The 24896-nt window shown below is 43.2% G+C and overlaps 1 protein-coding gene across 1 annotated transcript; it reads right to left on the bottom strand.

Moving 5' to 3' along the window:
- Positions 1 to 8018: 8018 nt before the first annotated feature.
- fgfr4 (fibroblast growth factor receptor 4) lies at positions 8019 to 24653 on the bottom strand. Its single transcript, XM_029518603.1, has 21 exons — positions 23996 to 24653; positions 21716 to 21933; positions 18388 to 18560; positions 18140 to 18290; positions 17975 to 18025; positions 16990 to 17259; positions 16772 to 16861; positions 16520 to 16686; positions 16191 to 16314; positions 15321 to 15511; positions 15037 to 15175; positions 14638 to 14831; positions 14270 to 14415; positions 13858 to 13979; positions 13651 to 13761; positions 13200 to 13390; positions 11506 to 11628; positions 10807 to 10877; positions 10499 to 10636; positions 10048 to 10153; positions 8019 to 9607 (listed from the first exon to the last, which is right to left on the bottom strand). Exons 2-21 carry the CDS (start codon positions 21801 to 21803, stop codon positions 9431 to 9433), a joined length of 2823 nt encoding a protein of 940 aa, XP_029374463.1. The 5' UTR covers positions 21804 to 21933; positions 23996 to 24653; the 3' UTR covers positions 8019 to 9430.
- Between the last annotated feature and the right edge of the window lie 243 nt (positions 24654 to 24896).

The following is a 24896-nucleotide window of genomic DNA, read 5'->3' on the forward strand; positions in this document are numbered from 1 at the left end:
TCCTGTCTGCATGTGGAGCTCAGGATGCCGAGGCCTCTAACAATATGACAATAAGAGCTTTTTATGTGCCTCACTGCATGCTTACAGGAAGACCAGATAATTTTTTTCATGAGGGAGAGGAGACAGACCGAGGACTGAATTTTTTTAGATGAATTTGTGCAGTAAAAAGGAAACAGGTCTCAAACTTAGTGTTCATCAAAAATAATTCACCTCTGTAGTCATTTCAGACCGCAAAGTTCCTTCACTTTGTTCTTTCATAGATAATATCATCCGGTCCATCTATCTCTGTCTTGGCTCTATGGATAACCATAGACACCAGATCAGGGCTGTTTATAGTTTATAGTTCGGGGTGATGTGTCTCCAGTGACCTTGGTCTGTGCTCTGATGTTACTCAATCCGTCCTGTTGCAGACTATTCCTGTCAAATTTGTACCTGTGTCTGATGTACACAGACACACAATGCTGCCTGCTATAAATTTTGCTCACATACTGTAAATTTGCAACAGTAAATGTGATCTTAAGGAAACGCGATTCATTTACAATAAGCTTTTAAACACTGATATCCAATGTGTCTGTCAAGTTGCAAAATTATATTGAAAACATGCACCTACAGCATTTAATTAAGAGAAAGGTGACTCCCTTGGATTGTCACTGAAAAGATCCACAGTGACTTAAAGCACAGTGGGCTTACTGTGCTAAACTGCATTTGTTGCCTGAACACGCAGGAGTCAGGATCTGGTATCACAGAGCAGCACTATTAACACCCAGCTCCCCATCACTGCTGTGAGTTACTATGATGAAGCCTCTCCTTCCCTCAAATACAAACTACGTGCCCACCGCATGTAGAACTTGTTCTTTTTAATCAGGTTTGCTGGTAGATGTTGGCAACGTGTATTAAGAAAACCATATTTCAGGACAATGGTCCATTCAGTGCTTTGAAAGTTTCTTAGCAGGGCAGAAAAACAAACAGAACAGAACAAACAGCTGTACTGTGTTTTCAGTGTTTTCAGCTCTACTACAAAGGCAGACACTGTTGTTAATTATAAACCATATAATATGAGCAATAACCCTCCTTAGGTACAATGAAATATAATACATTTTTCTGTAGTGGTTGTGTAAAAACTGACTGTGTCTCTTCCTGCTTTCTGACACATTGATTGAGGATTAATGATTAATGTTTCAACCGGTTGATGGAATAATACACTGACGGCGGGAGTCTTAGCCCCCGCTAAGCCCCCCCAAGCAAAAAAAACAATACAATACTGTAAGCAGCATCCACAGTCAACTGCTGCATTGCCGTGCCGTTGCTGGGAGAGCTGTCAAAGCGGTAACATATGTATCAAACCAATCAAATCACGCATGACGATAAAGTTACGCGCATACGAGAGAGCTAGCGTGTGTGTCTATGTGTGACCGACAGACAGTTAAAATTCACAAGCTCCCCCAATTAAGAATTTCTGGCGCCGTTACTGAAATAATAGATGTGTTGTTCGGAGTTTATGAGGTCATGACCCGGCACGTCTAACCGTAAAAATGAGGGGACAGAAAACAAGAAGTCAATAATCTATAAACTTACACAAAGCAGATATTTTTGTTGACAGGAGAGATAAATACTGATGGAAACATGCTTGTGAAATGACTGGTTTGAACTTTTTGCGCAAGAGTGGAAACTCAACTCTAATGTGGATATTGCAACTCCTCTGTCCTTTTCCATGTGCTCCACTATGGCCGATGCATCTTTCAGGCATATTTACTTTTCATCGAACCACCACAAACCAGCCAGTTGGAAACGGCTTAATACAAACGGCTTTGGAACCTGTGATGGTGCTTCTGTCAGCATCGCCTGGTCAATAATTTATTGTTTTTTCTGTATGTAAAAGTCACATAGCCATATATTGTAATATTTACATTTTTGGAGTGTTATTGTATTCACACCCTTTTTTTTAATCACTGCCATATACAGTGAATTTTAAATTCAAAGGAACTGCTGTCTACTTTCCAGCAGGCTGTGACAGCTCACACTGTTGTGGGTCCATGTGGCTGCTTATTGTGTTATGGCTGCCTGCCTGTGTGATAAGCTGCTCTCATGTTGTCTCTGTGTTAATTCAACATCCTGTAACCACACTCTCATCACGGCCTTATCACTCACTGTGTGTGGAAACACAGTCACAAATACTTCCGGAGGTCAATAGATAAACTGGAGCAGCAAACATTGCACTGGGTCCTACGCACACACACACACACACACACACACACACAGAGTACAGGTCTGCTACAGTTCTTGGTGATTGTGGTGTGTGTGGTCCAAGGTTCAGTATGTTGTACCAATGCAGTTAAAATTTAAACTGTGATAAACAGAAGAGTTTTCCTGCGTCCCTTCAGTCAGCCTTCACATTCTGCTTCATGCCTGAATGCCCCACATGTTTGCCCCGATGTGTGTATGCACAAACAGACAGCAAATACACACCACCTACCCACACAAAGCCACAAATACACATCGTAGCACAAATGGTTCACACTACAGGCACCTATGCCACTGTCTTTCATGAGCCGTATTCTGTCCCTGGCTTTAGTCTTTATGGCTGTGTCTCCTCACAGTCAGTGTAAGTCACTCACTGAATCAGCACCAAGTCTGGGGAGAAGCCAAGTCGTGAACTCCAAGGGTACAAAATGAAGCCAACACAGAAGTGCCAGAAGTTGCAATTCTTCAAAAATCTCCAGCGATGGGAGGATGATGATGTTATTTCTTTCTTTCTTTCATTCATTCTTTCTTCCTTTCTTCCCTTCTTTGGTGTTCTTCTCTGCCTCGCACACTAACTCACCATCTCTCAGGAAACATGATGGTGAGAGGTGGGGATGCTGCTCAGAGTTGGTATGGTGCCATGATGGTGAGTCTTAAGGCTGCTTGAGATTAAAGTCTATTTGCTGATGGAAGTTCCATGATGTTATAAGGACAGTGAGTTGAGAAAGAGGAGATAGACATTGTCAGCACTGCGGTTTATTTTTCCTTTCAGAGGTCCGGCCTCGCAGCTTTTTTAACAAACATGATTCTTTGATTCGTGAGCTGGGATTTGCTCCAGCACCCCCACGACCCGGAAACGGATACGTGGTTGAAGATGAATGAAGGAATCCTTTGATTATTTAAATTTGACAAGTGAGGATGATAACTGCTGTTGATTCAACAAATACAGGCAAGAGCGTGAAATAACATCTTCTTTCTTCCTTTCTTTTCTAAGCTGATTTTTTTTATTGAAATCTTCAAACAGTCGGCACGCAGCTCTGATCGGCAGCTCATTCAAAAGCTTAACTTTTGTGGTTTGGAATATTTTTTAACAGATGGACATAATGTGAGGGAAAACAGCCTAAAAACAAACTAGAAAACAAGGTTGGCAATAAAGGTTGTCTGCCTTTATTGCTCATGTGCAATGTGGATACCAGAAAAGAAAAACTCACACAAGAACAGACATTAACAGATCTGTGTTGCCTCTCAGATACCCTGTGTGATGGCAGCTCCAATAAACAACCTGCTGCTCTTCTTCATTTCGGAATCACTTCTACTAAAAATGTTTAATTTCAGATCACATCATATTATAAAGCTTTGAGTTCTCCTGACTTGGCTGTGTCTTTAACTAAAGATAAGATGAGTAATGGTCGTTTCTTTTCGTCATTGTAATGAAAACAAAGTTAATCATGAGGACAGTTTTTACTGAATTCAGTCCCTACCCATGTACTCTTATAATGCACCAAGATCAGTGGGAGTTTCTCTCCGTATGTTACCTTTGTACAAACTCTGGATCAAAGTGGCTCCAATAAAAAAACAACACAAAAAAACATTTGTATATTTAAGATTACGTTATTTAAGTGGGAGTCAAATCTGCCTGCGGTGTTTTTCAGTGCAACTGAGCAGAAGATCTAATTTAAAATCTTTTATTTATTCAACTTGTTTTCTCACATTCATAAAATGACTCATACCAGAAAACTATGAAACTAATACCCCAGTTAATTCAAATCACGCATATATGCTTTTAAGTTGAACCATCTAAGGTTTTCGGAAATCTGAACATGCTCTCTGTGGTTTTTAAACATGTTATGTTAGAATTGCAGCTTCGCATGCCGGAGAGAAAAAACACGGACACGATTATTTCATTTCAAAGTCGCCTGTTTACGTGCAGTCTTTATTTCTTTTAAAAAGAGAGTAGGGCTGTGGTTTCCAATGTTATTAAACTTGCTCAGCAGCACCCAAAAACATCATGGAAGTCAGTAAAACTGAAGCCGGGGGGTTTCCTGGCGGCAGCAGCCATTCATTTGACCCAATGTAAACTGGATTAGTCCAACGTGTCCAACAATACAGGACCCTTGCTGACTAATCAGAGGAGTGGGGAAGGAAACAAGTCAGCAGATACAGTGGCCACTGAGCCCGCCACTGCTGTCATATACACTCCACAAGGACAAATCCAGCATTTTGGTCCAGAGGTGAGGTGAGCAGGAACACCTGAATCAGAATTTGGTCAGCTGTTTACGGTCTTTCATTCAATGCCAATTCCAGACACCATGCACTTGAATTTTTCTATTTTTATCCTTATGTTTCTCACTTCTGTTCTGAAAATCAACAGGAACATCAGCATGTTTTAAACCACAGCAAAGTACACAACAGTGCTTTTATTGGGTAATTATTCATAGACCCACACAACCGGAGTCAAACTGTCAGGGAACGAAGAACATATTTTTTACCGTCAGTCCAAATACTTTTCACTTGAAAACATTGAAGTACTAAAGTAACACACATGCTTCTGACTTCATTCATATTTAACACATTTATCCTAAATGTCATCCAGACCCTTGTTCAAACCTTAACTCAAATATAAACCAGAGGAGGCGAAAAGTGGTCAAAATGAGTCAATTCACAGAAATGAGTGACTGCAGCCAGCAATCTATGTTTCCACACAGGAGGTGTTTCTACACAGTATGATTTCTGGTGTATTACTCCTCCATCTCACGTGATTTGCTTTCTGTAGATAAGACAGGCGCAGTTCTGTAGAAACTAGCTGCAGGTCCAGACCAACCAAACCGCGGTGAGATTAATCGTGGTATTGCTGAAGTTTAAGGAGCTACATATTGTTGTGCCATAATATGTGTCTGGAGCCGACAGGCCTCAATATCAGCTTGGATCACACATGCATCATTATAATCAAAGGAGGAAAAATGTCTCTAAAGGAAGACTGTTCACGTGTGACTGTCCTCAGCTTCCTTCTCAAACAAACTGCGATTGAACTGCGATAATGTATAAATTTAGATTTTTAAATCTGTACTTGCTGTCAATGCTGGTAATCAAAAATGCACACACACACACACACACACACACACACACACACACACACACACACACACACACACACACACACACACACACAAACAACACACCCAGGCCTCCAGACACAGCTCCAGCTGAGAGCTTTATCAGTTGAAACAGGAAGGGAGCAGAGAGACCTGCGGGATTTATTGTAAATGAAAGATAAAACACTAATGCAAACACATACATGTACAGACCACACACCATCTACACAGGAGATAAAACATACACTGAAACATTATCACACACACACACACACACACACACTTCAAACGGTGGGGCTGGCTGGGATCACTGCTGCCCTCTCCTCCCTACTCTTGACCTTTAACATCTATGTCTTTATTCCTCTTCCTCGCCATTTCGCTGTGCCCATCTCTGTCTTTCATCTGTTTCATGTTTGTTTCTCTCTCTGTCTGATTTCTTCTTGTTTGTTGTCTTTACATTTTTCTTTCTTTGAAGTGTGTAATTCGAAAAACAAGAGATCAGTGTTTTTTTTATCTTATACCATTCTTAATCTTAAGGGTTGGCTCATTGAGATAAACAGCCACGGTCTCTCAGGTCAAGTGTCATTAAAACATTGCAGAAGAAGAGATATGGTCATGTTCTGACTGACATGGTCTGTTCGACAGAGTCTTGTTAATGTTGCATGCTTTGCAGTTTTTTCATGAAGTCAAAGTATTTTTTCACTTTAAGATATATTTCCCCACTGAAATCAAAAACACTTTGCATAAACCTGCAGGACAAACAAAGACGTGAGAACAAAGACTTGTGTCTTCAATATAGTGCTAAAAGCTAATGCTACAGATACCCACAGGGGGACACATTTGCGTCACACTGACGGAGGGTATGTCGATCCAACCTGCTCATTTGAAGCTGTAGTTCAAATTGTATCGCAACATCTCATGTGACGTCCATTAACCTCAAACTGGCTTGAGGAATAAAATCAAGAGGATTTATTGTAACAGGTGTTGTTTATTAAATCTAAGGGAACAAAAATGTGAATTGGTTGGTGCAAAAAGGGAGAGAAGCCAATACAAGGTGGAAACCAGCAGAGGAAAGGTGTGTGTGATGGGGGGGGGGGCACCATAGACCAGGTTTTATTGCTGAAACCCTCAGGAGAGCTTGATGAGCGAAAGACCCTCCTCTGTGAGCCAGATGTCCCCTGAGCCTGACGGGGACAATTGTCTGGACAGAGTGGGCAGGACAGCTCGCTGAGAACATTTCTATTTCCATAGATTTTCAAATGAAAGCTTTAATGCACTCAATGGTATCTGATGGGAGTGATAAGAACTCTCCCAGAGTCAGGAAATTTCTCGTCTCCACAATGAGTCTGCTTCTTGTCTGGCCTGACAGGACTGAACTTTTTTTTTTTTTCTTTAAAGGAAGAGACAGAAAAAACACAGAGCTGCTTTATTTTAAATTATACTTTATTTCATATAAAAACAGAACAATAGACAAATAAATTAGATATTTCTAAAATAATTCTCTTGAGGAAATGTTTAAGAAAGTTGTGATTGTTTACAGATTCGATCTGGGATAACTGGAATGTATAGATGCAAATGTATCCGGACACTTAATGCAAATGAAAGAGCTTCACACCAAAAGTAGATCTCCATCAGTGACACCAGCTGTCACAAGATGATCGGCAGCATAAAATGCAAACAACTAAGCAAGGTGGATATGTTAATCCTTTGCTGACAAAATGGTTGACTGGCTTTTACACACAGTGGATGATGAATTTACCCTTAAAATTTCTTGAAATCGTTAAACTTTCCAACATTTGAAAGAAAAGTACCAAAGTAATGGTGCAATTAGCCAAGTGAAATCTCTTCTTAGGAGGCTGAAGAAGGCCACATTTTTCCACCGGCACTAACATCAACTACGTTTCCCAGTTGGAAATGTGCTTCAGGGGTCGAGATCTGGAGAAAGAGACATCATTTTACCTGATCGCTCTTTTTTTGCGAGGGTGGGGGGGGGCAATTACCCACATAATACTAGTCAATGGTTATTTTGCTGGTGTGTCTGTGGGCACATTCAGGAAGCAGGCTGGGAGGCAGTTGGCATTTAACCCCCACAGGGGAATTTTCTGCAGCTGGTCCTGGTGGCAGTGGTGAAACAGCAAATGTGAATTAAGATTTGTAATTTAAAAGATGGTGGCTACGGATAAAGATAGGGGTATTTGGGAGAGAAGAGGAGACATTACCATAATAAGAGCCTCTTCATTTGCACACAAGCCCAAGCTATCCCCCACACATCACCACCACCACCCTGCAAAACTCCCTCTGGTCTGTAGTCACACCCATTAAGCCTGCAAAGCCTTCATTGTCCGGCCAGGCTGCAGACCTGAGGACCCCTTGCCAACAGATTGGGTTGGGTGAAGGGTTACAGCCAGACAAAGGAGGGACCCTCCCCCTTCTCCTCTATTTGAAATCAATCACACTGGCTTTCACATTCAGAGTCCTAATGCTGAATCGTCAGTCCTCCTTTCAGGGTGAGTCCCAAGGTGGACACACTGCGTCTGACAAAGCAGCAGTGTAGGCAAAGACTGAATGAGCAAAGCTGTTGTTAGAAGAATACCACAAGATGTTGTCTCTTGTTTTTGTGTGTAAATGAGTCTGTCTCATGGCCTTTGCAGTCTAGAGACCTGTTCAGTTTTTGTTTTCAGTCAGCTCGTGTGATGCTATGTGGTTTTTTTTTTTATCTCTTAATGCACAAAAAGTTTTTTTGTTTTCAGAATTATTGTTTTCGTGGAGAAACAGCAACAATAACTGTGCTCCTTCTGGTATTTACCCACTGGCTGTTTTTTTGGATTGGAGACCACAGTGGTTTACTACAAAATGACAAATGGGGGGGTTTCATTCCAAAATTTCCCAACTTCACACCATCTTTTCAGACCAGATCCATAATTCACCACAAACATTTGAGACTACAGTTGTCAATGGAAAATTAGATCATTTTCGTCTCTCTGCCAGTCACAAAGACTCTGGTTTTTTATATGTGCTTACAAAAGTTCACAATGCAACCCAAATTTTAAGATTGAAGATTTCATTTAGGAAATGTATGTTATTTAGTATCAACCATCAACCTTGAATTTAGGCCTCAATTTTTGCACAAGCTTGCATTTATGATAGAGGTCATGTGTTAGAAATGTACCTCTAAATTGATTATGGTGATATTTTGGGATGAAACCTGAACATGAAGACATGTGACAGGTTTGGCACTAGAAACAATTGATTCACTCTCCTTTCGTCTCCGATAACCTTCATTTTTGTGTCATTCAGAATAATTTATAAAAGGCAATCGTCTTTCTGTTGTTGATATGTACATACAATATTTTAATATTCTAATATATTCACAGGAAATCATAAATTCAGGCACTTTGCCACTGCCACAGCAACTTCTTAGCACAAGAAATCCTGAGATTTAAGACTGTTTTCTTTTTAAATAAGCAACACAAAAGTAAAATAATCTTATATAGAGAAATTTATATTTAACAATCAGTTTCTTCTTTTTTTATCATAGCAAAATAAATCTTTTTTGTTTTGTTAAAACGTCTTTATCACCGAGGTTTCAAGCTCTGGTTTTGGGTTGCGTTTCTATGAGGAAATCATTGTCCGTTGCTTTCCTGAAGGATGATTAATCAAAGGAAGCCTTTCGAGCCGCTTTAGAGTACCAGGGTTTCTTCTGTGGTTTCTATTGCCACAGCTTTCCGACGTTCTTCAGCACAGTGCCAGAGCTGCTAGTCCAAAGTACCATGTTAACTTAGTCCTCTTTCCTTCTTCTCGCTCCTCTGCCCGCAATGAAATGCTTTTCTACAAAACTCCACGGTGTAAAGAAGCCAACTGGCCTCAGTGCTCCGCATGCACACGGTTGTCTGTGTGTGTATTTTTGTCTATGTTTGTATAAGAGATACTCACCTATGTCTACAGGCTTTTTCTGAGGCCATAATGAAGGTCCAGAGAAACATTAAACAAGAATAGAAACTTTAACTTAACTTTAGAAATGCTGCCATTGGATGATTTGTTTTACATGAGAGCCCAAAGTTCCCCCACAGTGTTCCTGTGTGTTCATGTTAGGGTGCCTATCGGAGCGCTGTCTTCATGTCGATCCGGGAGCGCACATCTTGGTAGCCGAGGAGACAGGGGTCCGTAGACAAAGCATCATGGGTAAAAACGGAGTCGTTGTCAGAGGAGCAGGAGCTAGATGTGTCCTCGCATGATGGGGAATACTGCTCGAATGGTGTCGACAGGTCCAAGTACTGAGAAGAGAGAGAGGATGTTCAGAAATGAGTCTTGAATATTTGCAAAATTCGCAGTAAAACAACAAAGGAAAAGTGTCCGTTCGCTTAATGACTGCATGACAGAGAACATGCAGATTTCAAGAATTGCTGCCATTTAGTTTTTAGAACAAAACTTCATCTTGACTAATAATTGCAGAATGGTCTGGCTAAGATGCTTAGGCTTGTACATTTCTATCATTTCTGTGGTCAACTGTATGTTGGGATGGTTGAAAAAGCTCACATTTCAGCAATTCAGACAAACAAACACATTTTGATTTTGTTTTTTGCTGTCTGGAGTTTTGAAGTCTGCTCTCTACACATAAGGACCGAAAGCATCTGGACAGCAGATGGTGAAAGGGAGGAAGAAGAAAGTGTGCGTACATCAGGAGTCTATACATTGTTGTGTGTTTGAAGCCCACCTCATCAGAGATGGACAGTAGGACTCTGTCCAGCTCCTCCACCAGCTGCTTAAAGGTCGGTCTCTGGGTGGGAACAGCATGCCAGCACTCACGCATCATCATGTAGCTACAGCAGAAAAGATTATTTACAATTAGACAACAGTGTTGACTTTGAAGAATATGTGGAATAATATCTCATTTGAGAGCTATAATGTTGAGCTGAAGTTCAGTTGGTAGTCATTGTATTTGAAATAATCAAACTCTCAGCTCAGATTTTGTCCCTCACCACAAGCGCAGAGCTCAGAACAACAAGGATTGGGAAATAGCATTCCTGGACAGTGAATCTATTTCATAAATTAGCTTGCAGGCTTTGTCCAATTTCCTTCTTCACTCAAGCAAAATATCTAAAATAAAGACATAAGACTGTTTTGGCTGATGTTGAAGGGCCTGGGTGGGTACGGCTGCTGCTTACAGTTCATGTGTGCAGTTAGAGGGTTTGTCCATCCGATGTCCTTCTTTCAACAGCTTGAAGAGCTCTTCAACAGGGATCCCGGGGTAAGGTGAGCCGCCCAGCGTGAATATCTCCCACATCAGCACACCAAATGACCATCTGAGGACAGATAAATGAACAGGAGAGTATTAAGGATCGGAGTACATTATTACTTCTGTTGTGATAAAATGACATCGAAGATATATCGAGGAAATTTGCACGTTGTCTTGATTATGAAGCGCTTCTTGTTTTCCTGCTGCAGAGACTTTTACTTGACAAGCTGAACTTACACGTCACTCTGGTGTGTGTAGACTCTGTCAAACAACGCTTCTGGTGCCATCCACTTCACTGGCAGCCGTCCCTGCAGAGCGAACATGGAAACATTAAGGCCCACATTGTAACCACACACTCGCTCTATGTCTCGCCACACCCTCCGGTCCTCCCTCACAATCCTCCCCCTTGTTTGTCCTCGTCTCCCCTCTTTTTCTAATTAACTTCCATTAAGCCTGCTGCCAATCAGAGAGAAACATCAGACATATGCCTTGAGGAGTATTAAAGCTGTGAAAAGACTAAGGCAGGAAGAACCTGCCTGAAGAGAAGACATGTTTACAAGCAGGACTGTTGAGTTAGTCTTCAGCAACCAACTTCGTCTTTAAGCTTTTAACAATCCAATAACATGATACATATAACATGATACATCTTCCATCCCAGAGGGACCATTTCATAAGGTCAGAGGTCAGGTTCAGCTTATTCTACTGGAGGAGCTCTACTTGGTTAGCATAGTAGATCACTCTAGTGATCTTATTTAAGAGCTGACCATTTAAAAAAGACACCTGAGAGCAGGAGAAGAATATTTCCCCCCCGAAATGTGCTGTTATATGACGGAACATCTTTGCTGGCAGAATCTGAAAGAGCAGTCCTCTGGCTGCTTTTATAGCCCACTCATCGACTATGGGAAAACAGAATCTGGTGTGAAAGTGTGAACTAACGTTGGTGGTTTTCTTGTAGTAGTCGATCTGGTGGACTCCTCTGGCCAGGCCAAAGTCAGCAATTTTCATTACGTTGTCCTCTGTCACCAGAACATTTCTGGCTGCCAAATCTCTGTGGATGCACTGTTGAGAAATAAGAAGGAGGATTTAGGCCAATGAAAGGAGCTTACCGCCAACTGCTACGTCTTCAAATGAGAAGATTGCTATTAAGTTTAAACAGTTCTGGGTAACAATTTAATAACTGATATTTAATGATAGTTTATTCAGATTTGCTTTCTCTGCTATAAGATATATATGTACAGCTCTGCCCAAACAGGCTATTGTGCTCTTTTGGTGGGAACCTGAGAAACTTGTATCACAACGTGTTTCTGTGTGTTTAAGGCTTTGGTTCCGAAAGACAATGTGAAAATACGAAAGTAGAGATGACAGAAATTATTCACTGCAGACTTTTTCCAAAATTAAGACTCAAGAGCCCCAAGTCAACTTACAGTCCTTGGTGAATGGAACAAAATTAAACTGTCTTTATATAGAAAGCAGGGAGTTAGAAGAAATAACAACCCTGTAAGAGGAAAAAAAGAAAGGGACTGTTTGCCCACATTGAATGGATGTCATTAAGTTTATTTTGGTTTTCATTCGAAATAGACGTGGGACTTGTGGGAACGTGCGAAACGAACCAGTCTTGGTTTGTGGGTCTTGCCATAATGGTGGGTTAGTTTCAGACTCCTGCATTCTTAAGAGGACGTAGAGCCAGAAACCTGATGCCTACACCCAAACGAAGGCTCTGCTGCCTGTTTGCTAACAGATTTATGGCAGCGCTAAAAAGGACAAAGCCGGGTGACAGAGAGATGGACAGATGGATGGAAAAGAGTAAACAGGGTTGAAGCTTCAGCAGCTTTCTGTTCAGGAATGCCTGTCTGAGACACCGGCTGGCAGACAAAGAGACGTGTTGATAGGAAGCACACAGACAGAGAGCATCCTGGAAAAATAAAAGGAGTTGTAACATGGGGGGGGGGGGATGGGAAGAAAGTAAAGAAAGGGAAAGACTACCATGACAAGAGACACAAGGGAATGGAAGGACCTGGAGCTGCCATCAACAACTGTCTGAGCCTCACATATCCATCAGAAGGTCAAGTGCCTAAATACAAAAGCATTGAACCACCGAAAAGAAGTCAATCCTAATCCCACTTCCCTTCAATTCAAAAGCAAAATTCTGATATTACAACCCCTCAAACAGTTGGGGGGTTAACAAATACTGAACTTTAAGCATTCATTTAAGCATTCATTGCCTTCATTCTGTGGCTCTATTTCCTGCCCACAGACATGACTACAATTAACTGTAATGAGGACCCAACTGTAAACATAGAAGCATTCAATGTAAAAGCGGCTTCAGAACATCAATCTTCAGCCTGGCTTCAACCAAAACAAAATTACAATTTGTATATATTAGAAAGCTCATGTTATATTGGATCAGGACAAAACATGTGTGTGGAACTGTGCCGTCATACAACTATTGAAAAAAATTGGTGCCGCAGAATGAGCAGGCTGGCAGTCAAATAAGCAGAGAAGAGGCAGATTTTTGGATTCATTAGTATGACGTAAGTGTGACATAGCAACACACAAAAGTCTAATTAAACCACCCGGAGATTCAGCTACATTCTTAGACTGCTACTACAAGTCATTTTAGGTGAACTTACCCTTTTAGAGGCCAGGTACTCCATCCCTCTGGCCACCTGATAGGCACAGGACAGCAAGTCTTTGAAGGTGAGCTGCTCCTCCGGCACCTTGGTTACATCAAAGGTGTAGTCCATGCCTGGGGGGCGCCGGGCCCGCAGGTACTCCCTAAGACTGCCTTTGGAGGCGTACTCCACCAGCACATATAAAGGGCCTGGAGGGGGGGGGGGTCATGAGCAAGATGAGGTTATGAAGAGGTTGTTGTGGCTTGGGCCCACCATAGTTTAAACAATATGGCTTGTGAAGAAAGTGAAGGAAAAGCATTGCTCTCTCTCTAAAATAACAATAAGTAAGTTCCTAAAGTGTTAACGTGAAGGATTCTGTCCTCTCAACATTGGTCCAAACTTCAGCTCCTGAGCCAAGACCATAAGTGTAATTAAAAAATTTCGTTTAAATTCAAGGAGTGAAGCTCACCATCCTGTGTACAGACTCCCAGCAGATTGATGATGTTCTTGTGTTTGTCCATCACTTTCATCAGCTCCATCTCTGAGATAAGATCTGCCAGATCTTTGTCCGTTGCATCATCTGAGAGAAAATTCAAACAAGGATTTTTTTTTGTGACAGAGAACAGACTCTAGCAAATCCCTTGGGGGTATTTTTGTGTCTTCATTTCGTTCCTACCTTTGAGCATTTTAACCGCCACAGTGGTGGCCTGGTCTGGGCATTCCTTGTTGATGCCGTAGGCCTCAGCTCTAACCACCTGACCAAAGCACCCCTCTCCTAGAGGTTTGCCCAATGTTAAACTGGAGAGAAAGAGCGAGAGTTAGTGAAAGTATGTCCAAATGAAAACTGTACAAATCCATAATTTGGGGCTCTGGTTTCTTAAAACATGGGTTGGGCAGAGCCAAAAATGGGCTGTGGACTTGTTTCTTTTTAGGTCCCCACATGATGTGAAAGCTACAATGTTTAAACAGGTCTGGATCCCAGAGGCCAAACTAAACTTAAGGAAAATATATCTACTCACGAAACAGTTCTCTGCCATAGTTATTTCATTTTTGATGACCAAAGAGATTTTACATTACAGATAACTCACTTCTCTCTGGGGAACTCCCAGTCTGGATCATAGGGCAACTCAAACTCCATGACTCCAGCCAACATGGGAGAGCAGCTGGATGAGAGGCGAGCCACCTTCATCAGAGGTGCACTGGACTTCCCTGATGAGTTGGACTCCACTGAATACTGAAGGAGGAGATGCAGACATGTACAATTTAGTTAAGAGACCAGCCACAAACAGAAAGGTTTTAAGTGTGGAAATCCATGACAGCACTTTGCCGGCAGACATTTAGAGAAAACTCTGTAGGGACTTTCAAGTGCACACCAACCTCGTGTCAAAGTCAACTATTTGGAAAGGAATCGGTTACAGAAGACAGACTTCTGGGTATGATACATTGTGCCCTGTACCTGTCTGCGAAGAGGAAACTTGGACAGCTTCTGGACAGGAAGAGCGTCAAATGGCTCTCTCCTGGGGTGGACCTGCATTCGACACAACACCACGATGACGATGGCCATAATCAGAGCTATGAAACCACACGCGTAGATGATGATGTCGGTGTACTTGGTCTCCATGGTGTCCATAGCATCAGCTGCTTCCTCCTCTGTAGACAAGGGGAGGACACTTTGACCTTCAGAAAATGGTAAGACTACCATCAAATACTAATGTTCAGAAACGTGTTACACAGCTACTTGGTGCAGTGTGATGCCGTAAACATTTCACAATGACAGAAGAGGGCAGAAGAATTGGAAATCAAAAACCACTGAGTGAAATCTTCCAGACTAAGTTCTAGTCTTCAGATTGTTTACCTGAGAGGACTGTCAGCCATGCTGACTGGTAGGCAAAGCCAATTGAATTTCCAGCCAAACAGGTGTACTCTCCCGCATCTTCCATGGTAACTTTGGACAGGTAGAGCACCTCCACCTCTGACATATTCAGGCTCCCAGTCTGCACAACACATAGGCAGAAAGTGACGTAAAAGGTTATTAGTCACCTTAATACAACATCTTTTAGCCCATTAATCCTGAGGACTCCAGACCCCACAGGACTTTAAGTGTTTTCCTGATCAAAACAGCTGTTATCCGTCACCAACCTTGAGGACCTGTACGTAAGGCGTCCCATCAGGGCCGTGGCGGCTGCCATTTCTTTCGATGTGTTTCAGCCACTGTATGTGAGGCTGGGCGTCACTGTAGACCTTACAGTGAAACTGGACGTCACTGCCCACCACAGCCGTGGTGTTGGCTGGTAGACCGGCCTGCAGGATGGGCCTGTGGGGGGAGCGCTCTGTATGGAGAAAAAAAAAAAAAAAATAGAAATTGCATATCAGCAAACCAAGCAGTGACTTTAAAAAACATCTTCTGAGGAGAGTTGGCACATGAGTGAGGCCAAATGAATCTATCTGGCCATTTAACATCCAAATATTCATGCCAGTTACTGTCACTTGTAAAGTGTCTGGCAAAAAAAGGAGAAAATGTCATTTTAGGATGAAAACCAATTCCATTAGTGTGGTTCTTTGTCAGCTGTTCGCTCGGGCCTCTTTGATCTGCGCCTACTCTCGCTCTCTGATCTCGTTAGGAGTCTCGTTAGTCCTCTCCCCCCGTCAACGGGGGCGAAACCGACGAATGGACAGTGAACAAATGAACAAATAAACTCCAATCCCTCTTGATCTCCCGTCACAGGTCAGGTAGAAAACTGGTGTGGACGCCTGACTGTCCACAGAGGATGCCAGGCGCCCCTGTCACCCTGTGCTCCTCCCCTTCTTCAGCATACAGGCTTTACTTGGAAAACATGGCGTCTTTCCCCTAAGTTCTCACTAATTGTTTTTTCTGTTATTAGTAGAAAAAAAAAAATCAAATAGAGGCTTGTCTATTGTCTTTTTTCTGACATTTAATTCAGTACTTCAGTACTAAAGCTGATAAATTGGACAAGCAACATTAAACCACCCAGAATCACCACATCTTACCAAGGACATCAAGGACGTAGCTGTGAGAGATGGAGCCGTACTTATTCTCCACCACGCAGGTGTAGTTTCCTCTGTCTGAAGGAACTACACTCTCCATCACCAGGCTCCAGTGCTGGTGTCTCAGCTAGACAAAGAAACATAATCCATCATTCGCTTGGACATACAGATATTTAAGATATTTAAATCCCTTGTTTTTCAGTTTTAACATTTGGATGGCATGATGAAACACACTGCTAGAGAAAATAAAAAATACCTCTCTGAGGTAATACTACACTGTACTATACTAAGTTTAGGTGAAATTCAACATCACAGTCTGTTGCCATTCTAACCTTAATGCCACCAATGCGATGCTCTCCTCTAAATTCACGTCCATTTTTGAGCCAGCGAATACTTGGCATGGGGCTGCCCATGGCCGGGCATCGAAACTTTACGGTGTTGCCTGCAGGAACGGCATACAGCTTCTTCTCCATGCGCTGCGTGTGGGTCCAATAGGGACCTGAATGGACAAAGACACTGGTCAGGATGAGCTGATGAAACCTAGAGATAGAGTTTAAGGATCTTAGAGCAAACTTTCTTCACACCTCTGGAGAAGTAAACCTGATCATTTTCGATCTCAGCTGATGAATCCTCTAAGCCGTTGTCTTCATCATCATCTCCTGACCCCAATGAATCTGGACAAAAGACAAAAACACATTTTCTACCCTGTTCAAGTCTCTGATGTCGAGCAGCAGTGAAACTGATTCTGCGATAAATGTTTTAACATGATGTCCCAATGAATGTCCCTGCCAACAAATGTTACCTGTCACAGTGATGGTGAAATTTCTCACAGGCTCTTTGGTTCCCCGCAGTACGCAAACATAAACGCCTGAATCCTCATATGTTACATCTGTGATCTCCATGATGGCCCCACGAATCTGGATCCGGGGGGTGGCAAGTACCCGGACTCCCTCCTTGTACCAGTTCACCGCCATGCCGGGCCTGGTGTTCATGTCACAGCGCAGCTTCAGCACATTGCCTGGCTCCAAGAGGAGATGCTCAGTGGTGTCCTCACTCAGGTCCTCAAGGACATCTGTTGAAACCAAACAACAAAAACACACTCTTACTTTCACCTTCAGGTTGTGCTTCTTCTTGTTTCAGCACCCCCCACCTTTTATTTTCACTATGTTGGCAAGGACTAGACCAATGAGCTGGCCAATTCTTCTCCTCTCTAAAGCAAGTAGCCATCCTCGCAACTTTGACCTTCAAGTCCTCAACCCCATTATCTCCCATCCCCACACACAATGAAATCACCATGGAGACCAAGAGGCCTAACTGACCCGGCCCTCCTCACCCGGCTCACCCCAACACCGCCCCCAACCCCCTCCCTTTGTTACCCTGTGGATTATTGTGGGACTGAGAGCGATCTAGCTAACACTGCACTCCCTCCCTTCTTCACTCACTCAAAAAAAAAGAAGAAAAGAAACAAAGAGGAAGAGAAACTGAAGCTAATGAACATGTTGTAGCGTGACAGTGGACGGAGAGTAATTCGGAGGGGCGGTGAAGGCTCACTGGAGATCTAAGTGAGCGAAGGGAGGAAAGAAGTTTGATCTAGCCCAAAAAAGACAAAAAAACACAAATGGTTGTGATACCACTTTCAACAGTCTGTGTCTCTTTGCAGGCTTTCACAGACTTATCTTTTACATTGTAGACACCTGAAAGGATTAAATTAACATGCACTCAATGCTCACAGTAGGTGTATTAGATAAGCCTTCATTTCTCTTTTTCCTGCATTAAAGTGAACTTACCTGTGGGGACTTCAGCAGCAGTCAGGTCCACAGTGCGGGGAATAATGGTACCTGGGGAAGGAGAAAGCTGAGGTTAGAAAACGATGAGATCATGCATGCTGAAGGAGTCATCACACGGCTGATAAGATATTGCACAAACTCTGCTAAGGTATGCACACATCTCACCAGGCAGGACGTCCAGCCATGCCGACTGCATGGCCTTCACTGCCTGTCCTCCATGGGTACTCTCAGCCACGCAGATGTACTCGCCTGCATCCTCTGCGGTGATGTTGGACAGATGCAGGGTGTTCACTTTGGATGCGTTGCTCTGCAGGGCCTGTACGGAGGAGAGTCCATGTTTGTAATGTGAAGACAACCGCATGAAATATCGAATATGCAGCTTCTATCCTTTTCAGGATAGGCCTGCTTCTCACCGTTACAGTCCTGAGGCGGAGCGGTCCTCCCGGGGTCACCTCTGTCCTCAGCCACTGCACCTTGGTGGATGTCGGCCTGTGGACTTTGCAAACCAGCTTCGCCTGACCACCCACCACCGCTGTGGTGTTTTCTGGGTAACCCGGCGCAATAAGAGGCCTGGAGACCCGCAGATCTAGAAGAGTGAAGATAAAAAATATCTGCCTCAGTCCTTAAACATCTTCCAGCTCAGCGACAAATTTTATTTCTCATTTTACAGAAGAAAGAAGTCTCAATAAACTGTTAAGAACATTCTTGGTCCGAATATGAATATGAATGAACACTATGAGACACAAATGTTAAAAGCAATTATTGGCGATCTCAGTTTACCTCTTAAAGGTCAGGCAACGGAACGCCATGTTTTTGAACAACCGCTAACATTTAACGCTCCCAGGAAGTGGTGATAGCGTGCCCTGATAACCTGGCTACTATCGTGTCAGCATCAGCCACAGTGCCATCCATTCAGTGGGTCACTCGCCCATTTATGTGCTCGCCCACTCACTTGTCGGAGCATATGTGTGCCCTGGCCAGGGACCTCGGTTACTGCTCAGTCACTCAGAACAAGCAATTTTCCAGGGCAATTTTCTGTCTGATTGCTTCCTGCGAGCGTTTAGTGAAAAGGCAATCTGTTCCCTTGTCGGAGCGAAGTGCAGCCTTTTTTTTCCCCCAATCGCCAGAAAACATACAGAGTAATGCTTCCAGGAACAAATAACCACTTGCATCCTCATTAGGGGAAATTCAGAAATGGCAATTGGTCAAAGTAGCCTAAGGCAAAACACATTAATACAAACAGTGCCCCACGTCCCATGAGTTTCAAATTTTAGGAATATTAAAGTTATCCCGATAAGCCACACATTTCACTCTAATGGAGCAGTTTGATCACAGTGAAAGGCAGTAGTCAGCAATAAATCACAGAGATGAACACACACTCACACTTTGACAGCCATGCTAATGAACTTGCAGAGACAGGGACGGTGCCCTGGAGTTGAACTTGCGGCAGAGTGTGAATTGTCACCCAGAGGCGAGGGGGCAAACAAAACACAACACAACACAAACAAACCACTCAGCTGCTACGAGCCAGCTAGTCGGCCAGCTGGCTGGGACGACAGCAGAGCCCTGTGTGGAAACCAGTTGGGACAATGAAGAGACCTTCAAGCCCTGTCAGAGGACCGTACAGTGGCGGTGCCCACTGTTATGTACTTCATCACACTTATATTACCAGGAAATTGTTCAATATTGTTCCAAATTAGCTCCACATATTTATACATTTCAAAAGATTAATTTCGCCGGGTCAGTTACCAGGTATAGTTTAACAGTCCCAGATAGTTCTTTATTGTTATATCCTCTATTTGGCATTAAAATGAACTACATAAACATTTGATGCATGATATTTTGTGACACAGAGGAACTTTGCCTACTCCTTCGACTTCGAGAAGCCCAAGCTACAACCGTTTCAGCTCTCTACGCTGGCCTGGACACCCTGCCTGACCAGCAGATGCACTCCTAGAAAAATGCCAACCCAGTTAATCTGTGCCGAAACAAAGCAAAAGATGGCATCCTCTGGCACACTCTGATCTTCTTACTGCTGCAAATGGCTCTCGGCCAATGACGAATGAAAAACTCCCAGCGTTTCCTTTCTTGTTTTAGTGATTTTAAAATACACGAACAGACAAAAACTAATTACAAATAGCAGATTCACCTGATTCTGAAATTAGTCGAATATCTTTTATATCTTTTACATTTGTGTACATTTCTATTACTTTGCTCAGTTTTGTGGCGACTAAAGACCAGCTGAAATTACAGCAGAATGAATGGCCAAAGGCTATACTCAGATATTTATATAATCTATAATGATGTGGGAGAGAGCAGGACTTAAAATAAGTTTTTCTCGTGGGGAGGCAAAAAAAATAAATAAAAAAAAATTGGACAAGCCGGATCCCTACATTTAGGAGCAGCATGCGGTTTGTAACATTAGATGTAGATTTATGTTGGAGGGCACTCATTTATCTTCACTCATCATCAGGTACAACATGGTACAATAACATTTTTCTTAGATAAAACATTCTCCTTTGGAGATAATAAACAGTACATGACTATAATCATTGAATTTAAAGTCTATATGACTTCAATATGACTCTCACTCTCTGCATTATCTTCCTCCAAAGTGAAGACGAGATAAAATCAACCCTGTCAGTGTTCTGTGGGTCCCTCTGATACTTAGTCATCTTAAAGGAGGCAGTGGAGTCTCTTTTCACTCTTTCAAGTGATCTCAAAGGGGGGATCATCTTTCTCTCTCTGATGTCTCTGTCTCCTCTCAGTTGTAATCATTTGTTCATTTGATTTTATGCAGAAACTGCAAAAATGTATTTCCCTCCGCAAAAAAACTTGAGATGGTAGCTCCTGTGGTGCAGCCCTGGTTTGACTCTTTACTCATGAGTCTTGATTAACCTCTAAGGTCCTTTCTGCACGTTGTCATCACAACAGGCCGCTTGTCCCTGCAGCACAAAGTGGGGCTACCGAGGCGGAAACAAGGCCACTTCTGTGCTCGACGCCTCCGAGGCAACAATCCACTTTGTCTTTCATCAATCTACACACAACCTACAAAAAGTCACCCAAATTTTTCTGATCTAAAAGCGGACTTTCCTGGCTGTACCATTAATTTAGGGCCTCAAGTCATACTTTCTCTTTTTTAAACGTTGCTGAAATTAGTCAGCAATTTGAACGATTCCACCTGCATCTGAGAGAAACGTATTAAAACTGTACTCAACTGTACTTAAAACCGATAACGACGGATTTATTGCAATTGCTTCTCTTTGTAAAGCATCAACCAAAAATCCTGTGCAGCCTCCCCCTTAATCTTCCACAACTGGCACACAGCCAGGCAGATTTACACTTCCGAGCCTCAGGGCCTCTGCTGGATCAGGTAGCACAGCTTACAACAGAAAAACACTAAACCCCGCCCCCACTTGCTCCTTCCAAGATCTCGCTACACCCTCTGTGTCATCTTTCTTGTCACCTGAACTTCTTCCTCCATGAAACAAAAAACTTCTAAAAAGTAACAGTAGACTGATCAAAGCCTTTACAGACACATTCACACACTGAGAGTAATGTGTTTACACGTTAACACTTTTTTTTTTTTTTTTTTTTGAGTAGTGGTCTGTCCTTCTCCAGAGCAAATGTTGGCAAAGAAAGAAGTGATACAATCAAAATCAAATCCACACGAGGAAAAGCATCTGTAAATGTGAGGATTTCAGGGGAGAAGAGAAATAGTTTGGTAGTTTCAGATCTTACCTTTAGTTCTTCTTTCGTCAATAGCCCTGGTCAAGACTCTTTCCATCAAACAGAGCACAAGGAAGCAGACTGTGCAGACCTTCGCCATCTTCTTGATGTGAGGCGTGTGTCTTGTGGTTAAACTGTAGGAATATATGTTTGAAGCCGTGATTGGGCCTCACACTTTGATTCCAGACATCAGCAATCTCAGAAAGCCACAAAGTCTGTAAATCTGGATCCTGCGGAAGCAAACAAACACATGGCAGATTGTTGGTTATCTGCTGATAAGGAACTTGAGATGATCTGGCTGGAGACACAAACTTTTCTGTTCACTTTTTCAACCAGGTGGCAAAAAAATTCAAACAACTCGTCAGGCAAATAGTTAAAGAGAGAGTGTTTTGACTACGGGCAGCTGTATTCTTAACCAGAAGTCCTGCTGACTGTCCTGTTGGCCTTTACATTGTCCAGGCTCTCCTGCGTCATGAATAAGGCGCAGGGCTGTTACGCCGCCTGTTGTTTGTCAATGGATGGCACTCAGTCTGCTCCAGGATAATGGACTCTTACTGGAGAAAAAAAACACTTGAAACCTGCCAGGACGCTGCAGAATCTGAAGGAGCAGCAGAGACTGGAAGGGCAGCTGATGAGGCTTCAGGTCAGGACAGGAGGAGGACGCACAGCAGGCAGCAACATAATGAAATAAGTGACTGTTCCCTGGAGCAAATACTGAGCACACCAGCATACTGCTGTGATGAAAATTTGGTTTCATACAATAAAAATGTATTTGAATGCTTAAAATCAGCACATAAATCTAAACTTCATATATAAGTTTGACTTACTTACTTACTTACTACTTTTTTTAGGAGATCCCCGATTATTTGTCAGAAAAATAACCAAGTGCAAGTACTCAGATTCTTTGCCTTTTTTTATTTAATGTTGGATGGCTAGATGATTATTAGAATATTACCTTCTCTAACACATACACACTGAACTATCAGTGCTATACAGTCCCTTTACTTCAGAATGTGTTACTAAACGACTCACTGTGTCCAAACATGCGCAACTAAAAGTCGTTGTTCAAGAGACCACTAATGATATCAATCAGGACATGTTTCACGTCGTTTGCTATAATGATAAGGAAATTTTGAACTCAATATGATTCTTGTCTCCGTGAGCTCATTGGGGACACCGACAATAAACTTTGACAGCCTGAAGAACAGTGAAGGAATAAGACAGTTTTTTTTTTTTTTGCTGCGACTCGGGCCAACTGCGCACAGGCGCCAGACCCCGGTGCTTGCGCCCCATGCAGGCAGGCAGCGCCCACACACACACACACACACACAACGTTTAAAGAACCAGCTTGCTGAATGAAACGTATTCTTTCTCAATTAAGGGCTGGAAAACTTTTTTTTTTCCTCCTGCTGCTGCTAATTCCGCTGGCACGCTGCCTGGCTGCTGCAGCCAAAACACTTTACTGTATTCTCCTCTTCTGCCCTAAAACACAGGGGAGGCTGAGGCTGTGTAGGCCTTTTTTCTTAATTAATTTATTTATTATGTACCCTCATGCTTATTCCTGCCACCTAAAGCAGCCCCAGTTAATCAGGCCTGTATTTGGACTGTTTGGCTCTAACAACCCGTGGAGGATATCACGAAGTTGCGTGCTGGCAAAAAACGCGTCAGACCTGTAACAGTTCATGTTATACACTCATGTTGACCTGCGTGTGCAACGTGTGAATCCCGCATTAAATCATTCCGCACTTTTAAGCGTAAAGCATTACCCCAACTGAGCTCAAATTGGAGGGGGGGGGGGCAACCTGAGAGGATTTTCCTCCATTAACCTCGGATCACGTCTGTCATCATACACGTTGTTACAGATCACCTTTATGCGGGTTAAACACCCAGGAAAGACATCACTGAGCTGAGCTGACAAATAGTCCATGTGGAAGGTTCAATGTCTAATCGGCGACTTGTTTGGCTCCGTGCGTTGCAAAACACAACACGCGAAGCTTTGCTCTACATGGAAACACCCCAGTCCCCCATTTAAAATGTAGAAAACGTGGAATAATTCACTAGTTTACAATATAAATGTGTGACTATCTCCTGTCTCTCAAAAGATGTGTTTTTCAACTCCATAAAAACGATTAAAGAATAAATTGCCTTGAAAGCAACACGAGGCTTTAAATGAGTGAATATGAGGCTTTTGAGGCAGATTCCTAATCTCAGCCACCTTCCGCCGTGCCCTCTGAAAAATGAATGAAACAAGCCTCCAAGAATCTCCAGCTGTCTCAGTCCGTTTTCACCCACCTTTCCTCGCTGTGATAGCTGGCACCCAGGGGAGATCACTCCTCGTCCCGGTTGGCATGGGTAGATATTGAAATCCCCATTTGGATCTCTGCTACTCCCGCTGTATCCTGGTCCAAAGCAGTCCCTGGGCTCGTCTCTGCTGTTTTGTATCCGGCTGAACGCGGAGTCGGTCCTATAAATCCATTAAAAGCAGCCCCCTGGTACATGAACGACAGCTGCCGGGTTCTCCTGGTGACCGGAGGGGGGAGAAGGAGCTATGATTCCCGGGGGGCAAAGTCCACTGCAGCCGCTCGATCAGAAGGCTAAATCCATGGAGAGAAAGAGTACCACACAGGCAGACAGACACTCGGGTTGCGCATGTAGAAACACGTCTTTTCTCACTCTGGTGGCCTTTAAAAGAAGAAGATCCGAGGTGGGGGAGACAACGATAGAGACTGCTGATAAAATGTGAACCCCCCCCCTCCAACCAACACCGGCTCAGAGTCCCTTCTTGGTTAAACCGCAGGAGCGTCTTCGCTAAAACTCTTCTGTGCGTCTTTACGCAGCGCTCCTGTGAGCTCCGCCGCTCAAATGTGGAGCTCAGCCTCCACAGTCCGTTTCCTTTCCACAGCGGAGAGTGACTGTCTCACACACTGCAGCCCTCCTCCTGCACTGCTGCTCTCCGGACGGCAGCCACAACAACAATGGTCTGAGAGCAGCCAGGGTCTCTCAGAGAGAGAGAGAGAGAGAGAGGAGGGGGATGTTTCTGTTGCCCACTCTACCCCCCACCTCCCAAAACAGTCCCCATCCCTCTAAAGAACTGGCAAATAAAACCCAAGATCCCCCCCCCCACCCTACCCCGTATCTCCCTCCTCTTCACAGCGGCGCAGCTCGCTTTACTACTTATTGAAATCACTTTTCC

Source organism: Echeneis naucrates, chromosome 14 (genome assembly GCF_900963305.1).
Source record: "Echeneis naucrates chromosome 14, fEcheNa1.1, whole genome shotgun sequence".
Classification (NCBI taxonomy): domain Eukaryota; kingdom Metazoa; phylum Chordata; class Actinopteri; order Carangiformes; family Echeneidae; genus Echeneis; species Echeneis naucrates.

Coding starts and splice junctions, on each gene's coding strand:
- fgfr4 (XM_029518603.1), bottom strand. CDS start 21,803: ATGGCGAAGGTCTGCACAGTCTGCTTCCTTGTGCTCTGTTTGATGGAA. Junction 17,260..17,974: donor TGCTGCTGAAGTCCCCACAG/GTAAGTTCACTT, acceptor TGGTTTCAACAG/ATGTCCTTGAGGACCTGAGT. Junction 16,315..16,519: donor ATCGCATTGGTGGCATTAAG/GTTAGAATGGCA, acceptor TTCTTTGTCTAG/CTGAGACACCAGCACTGGAG.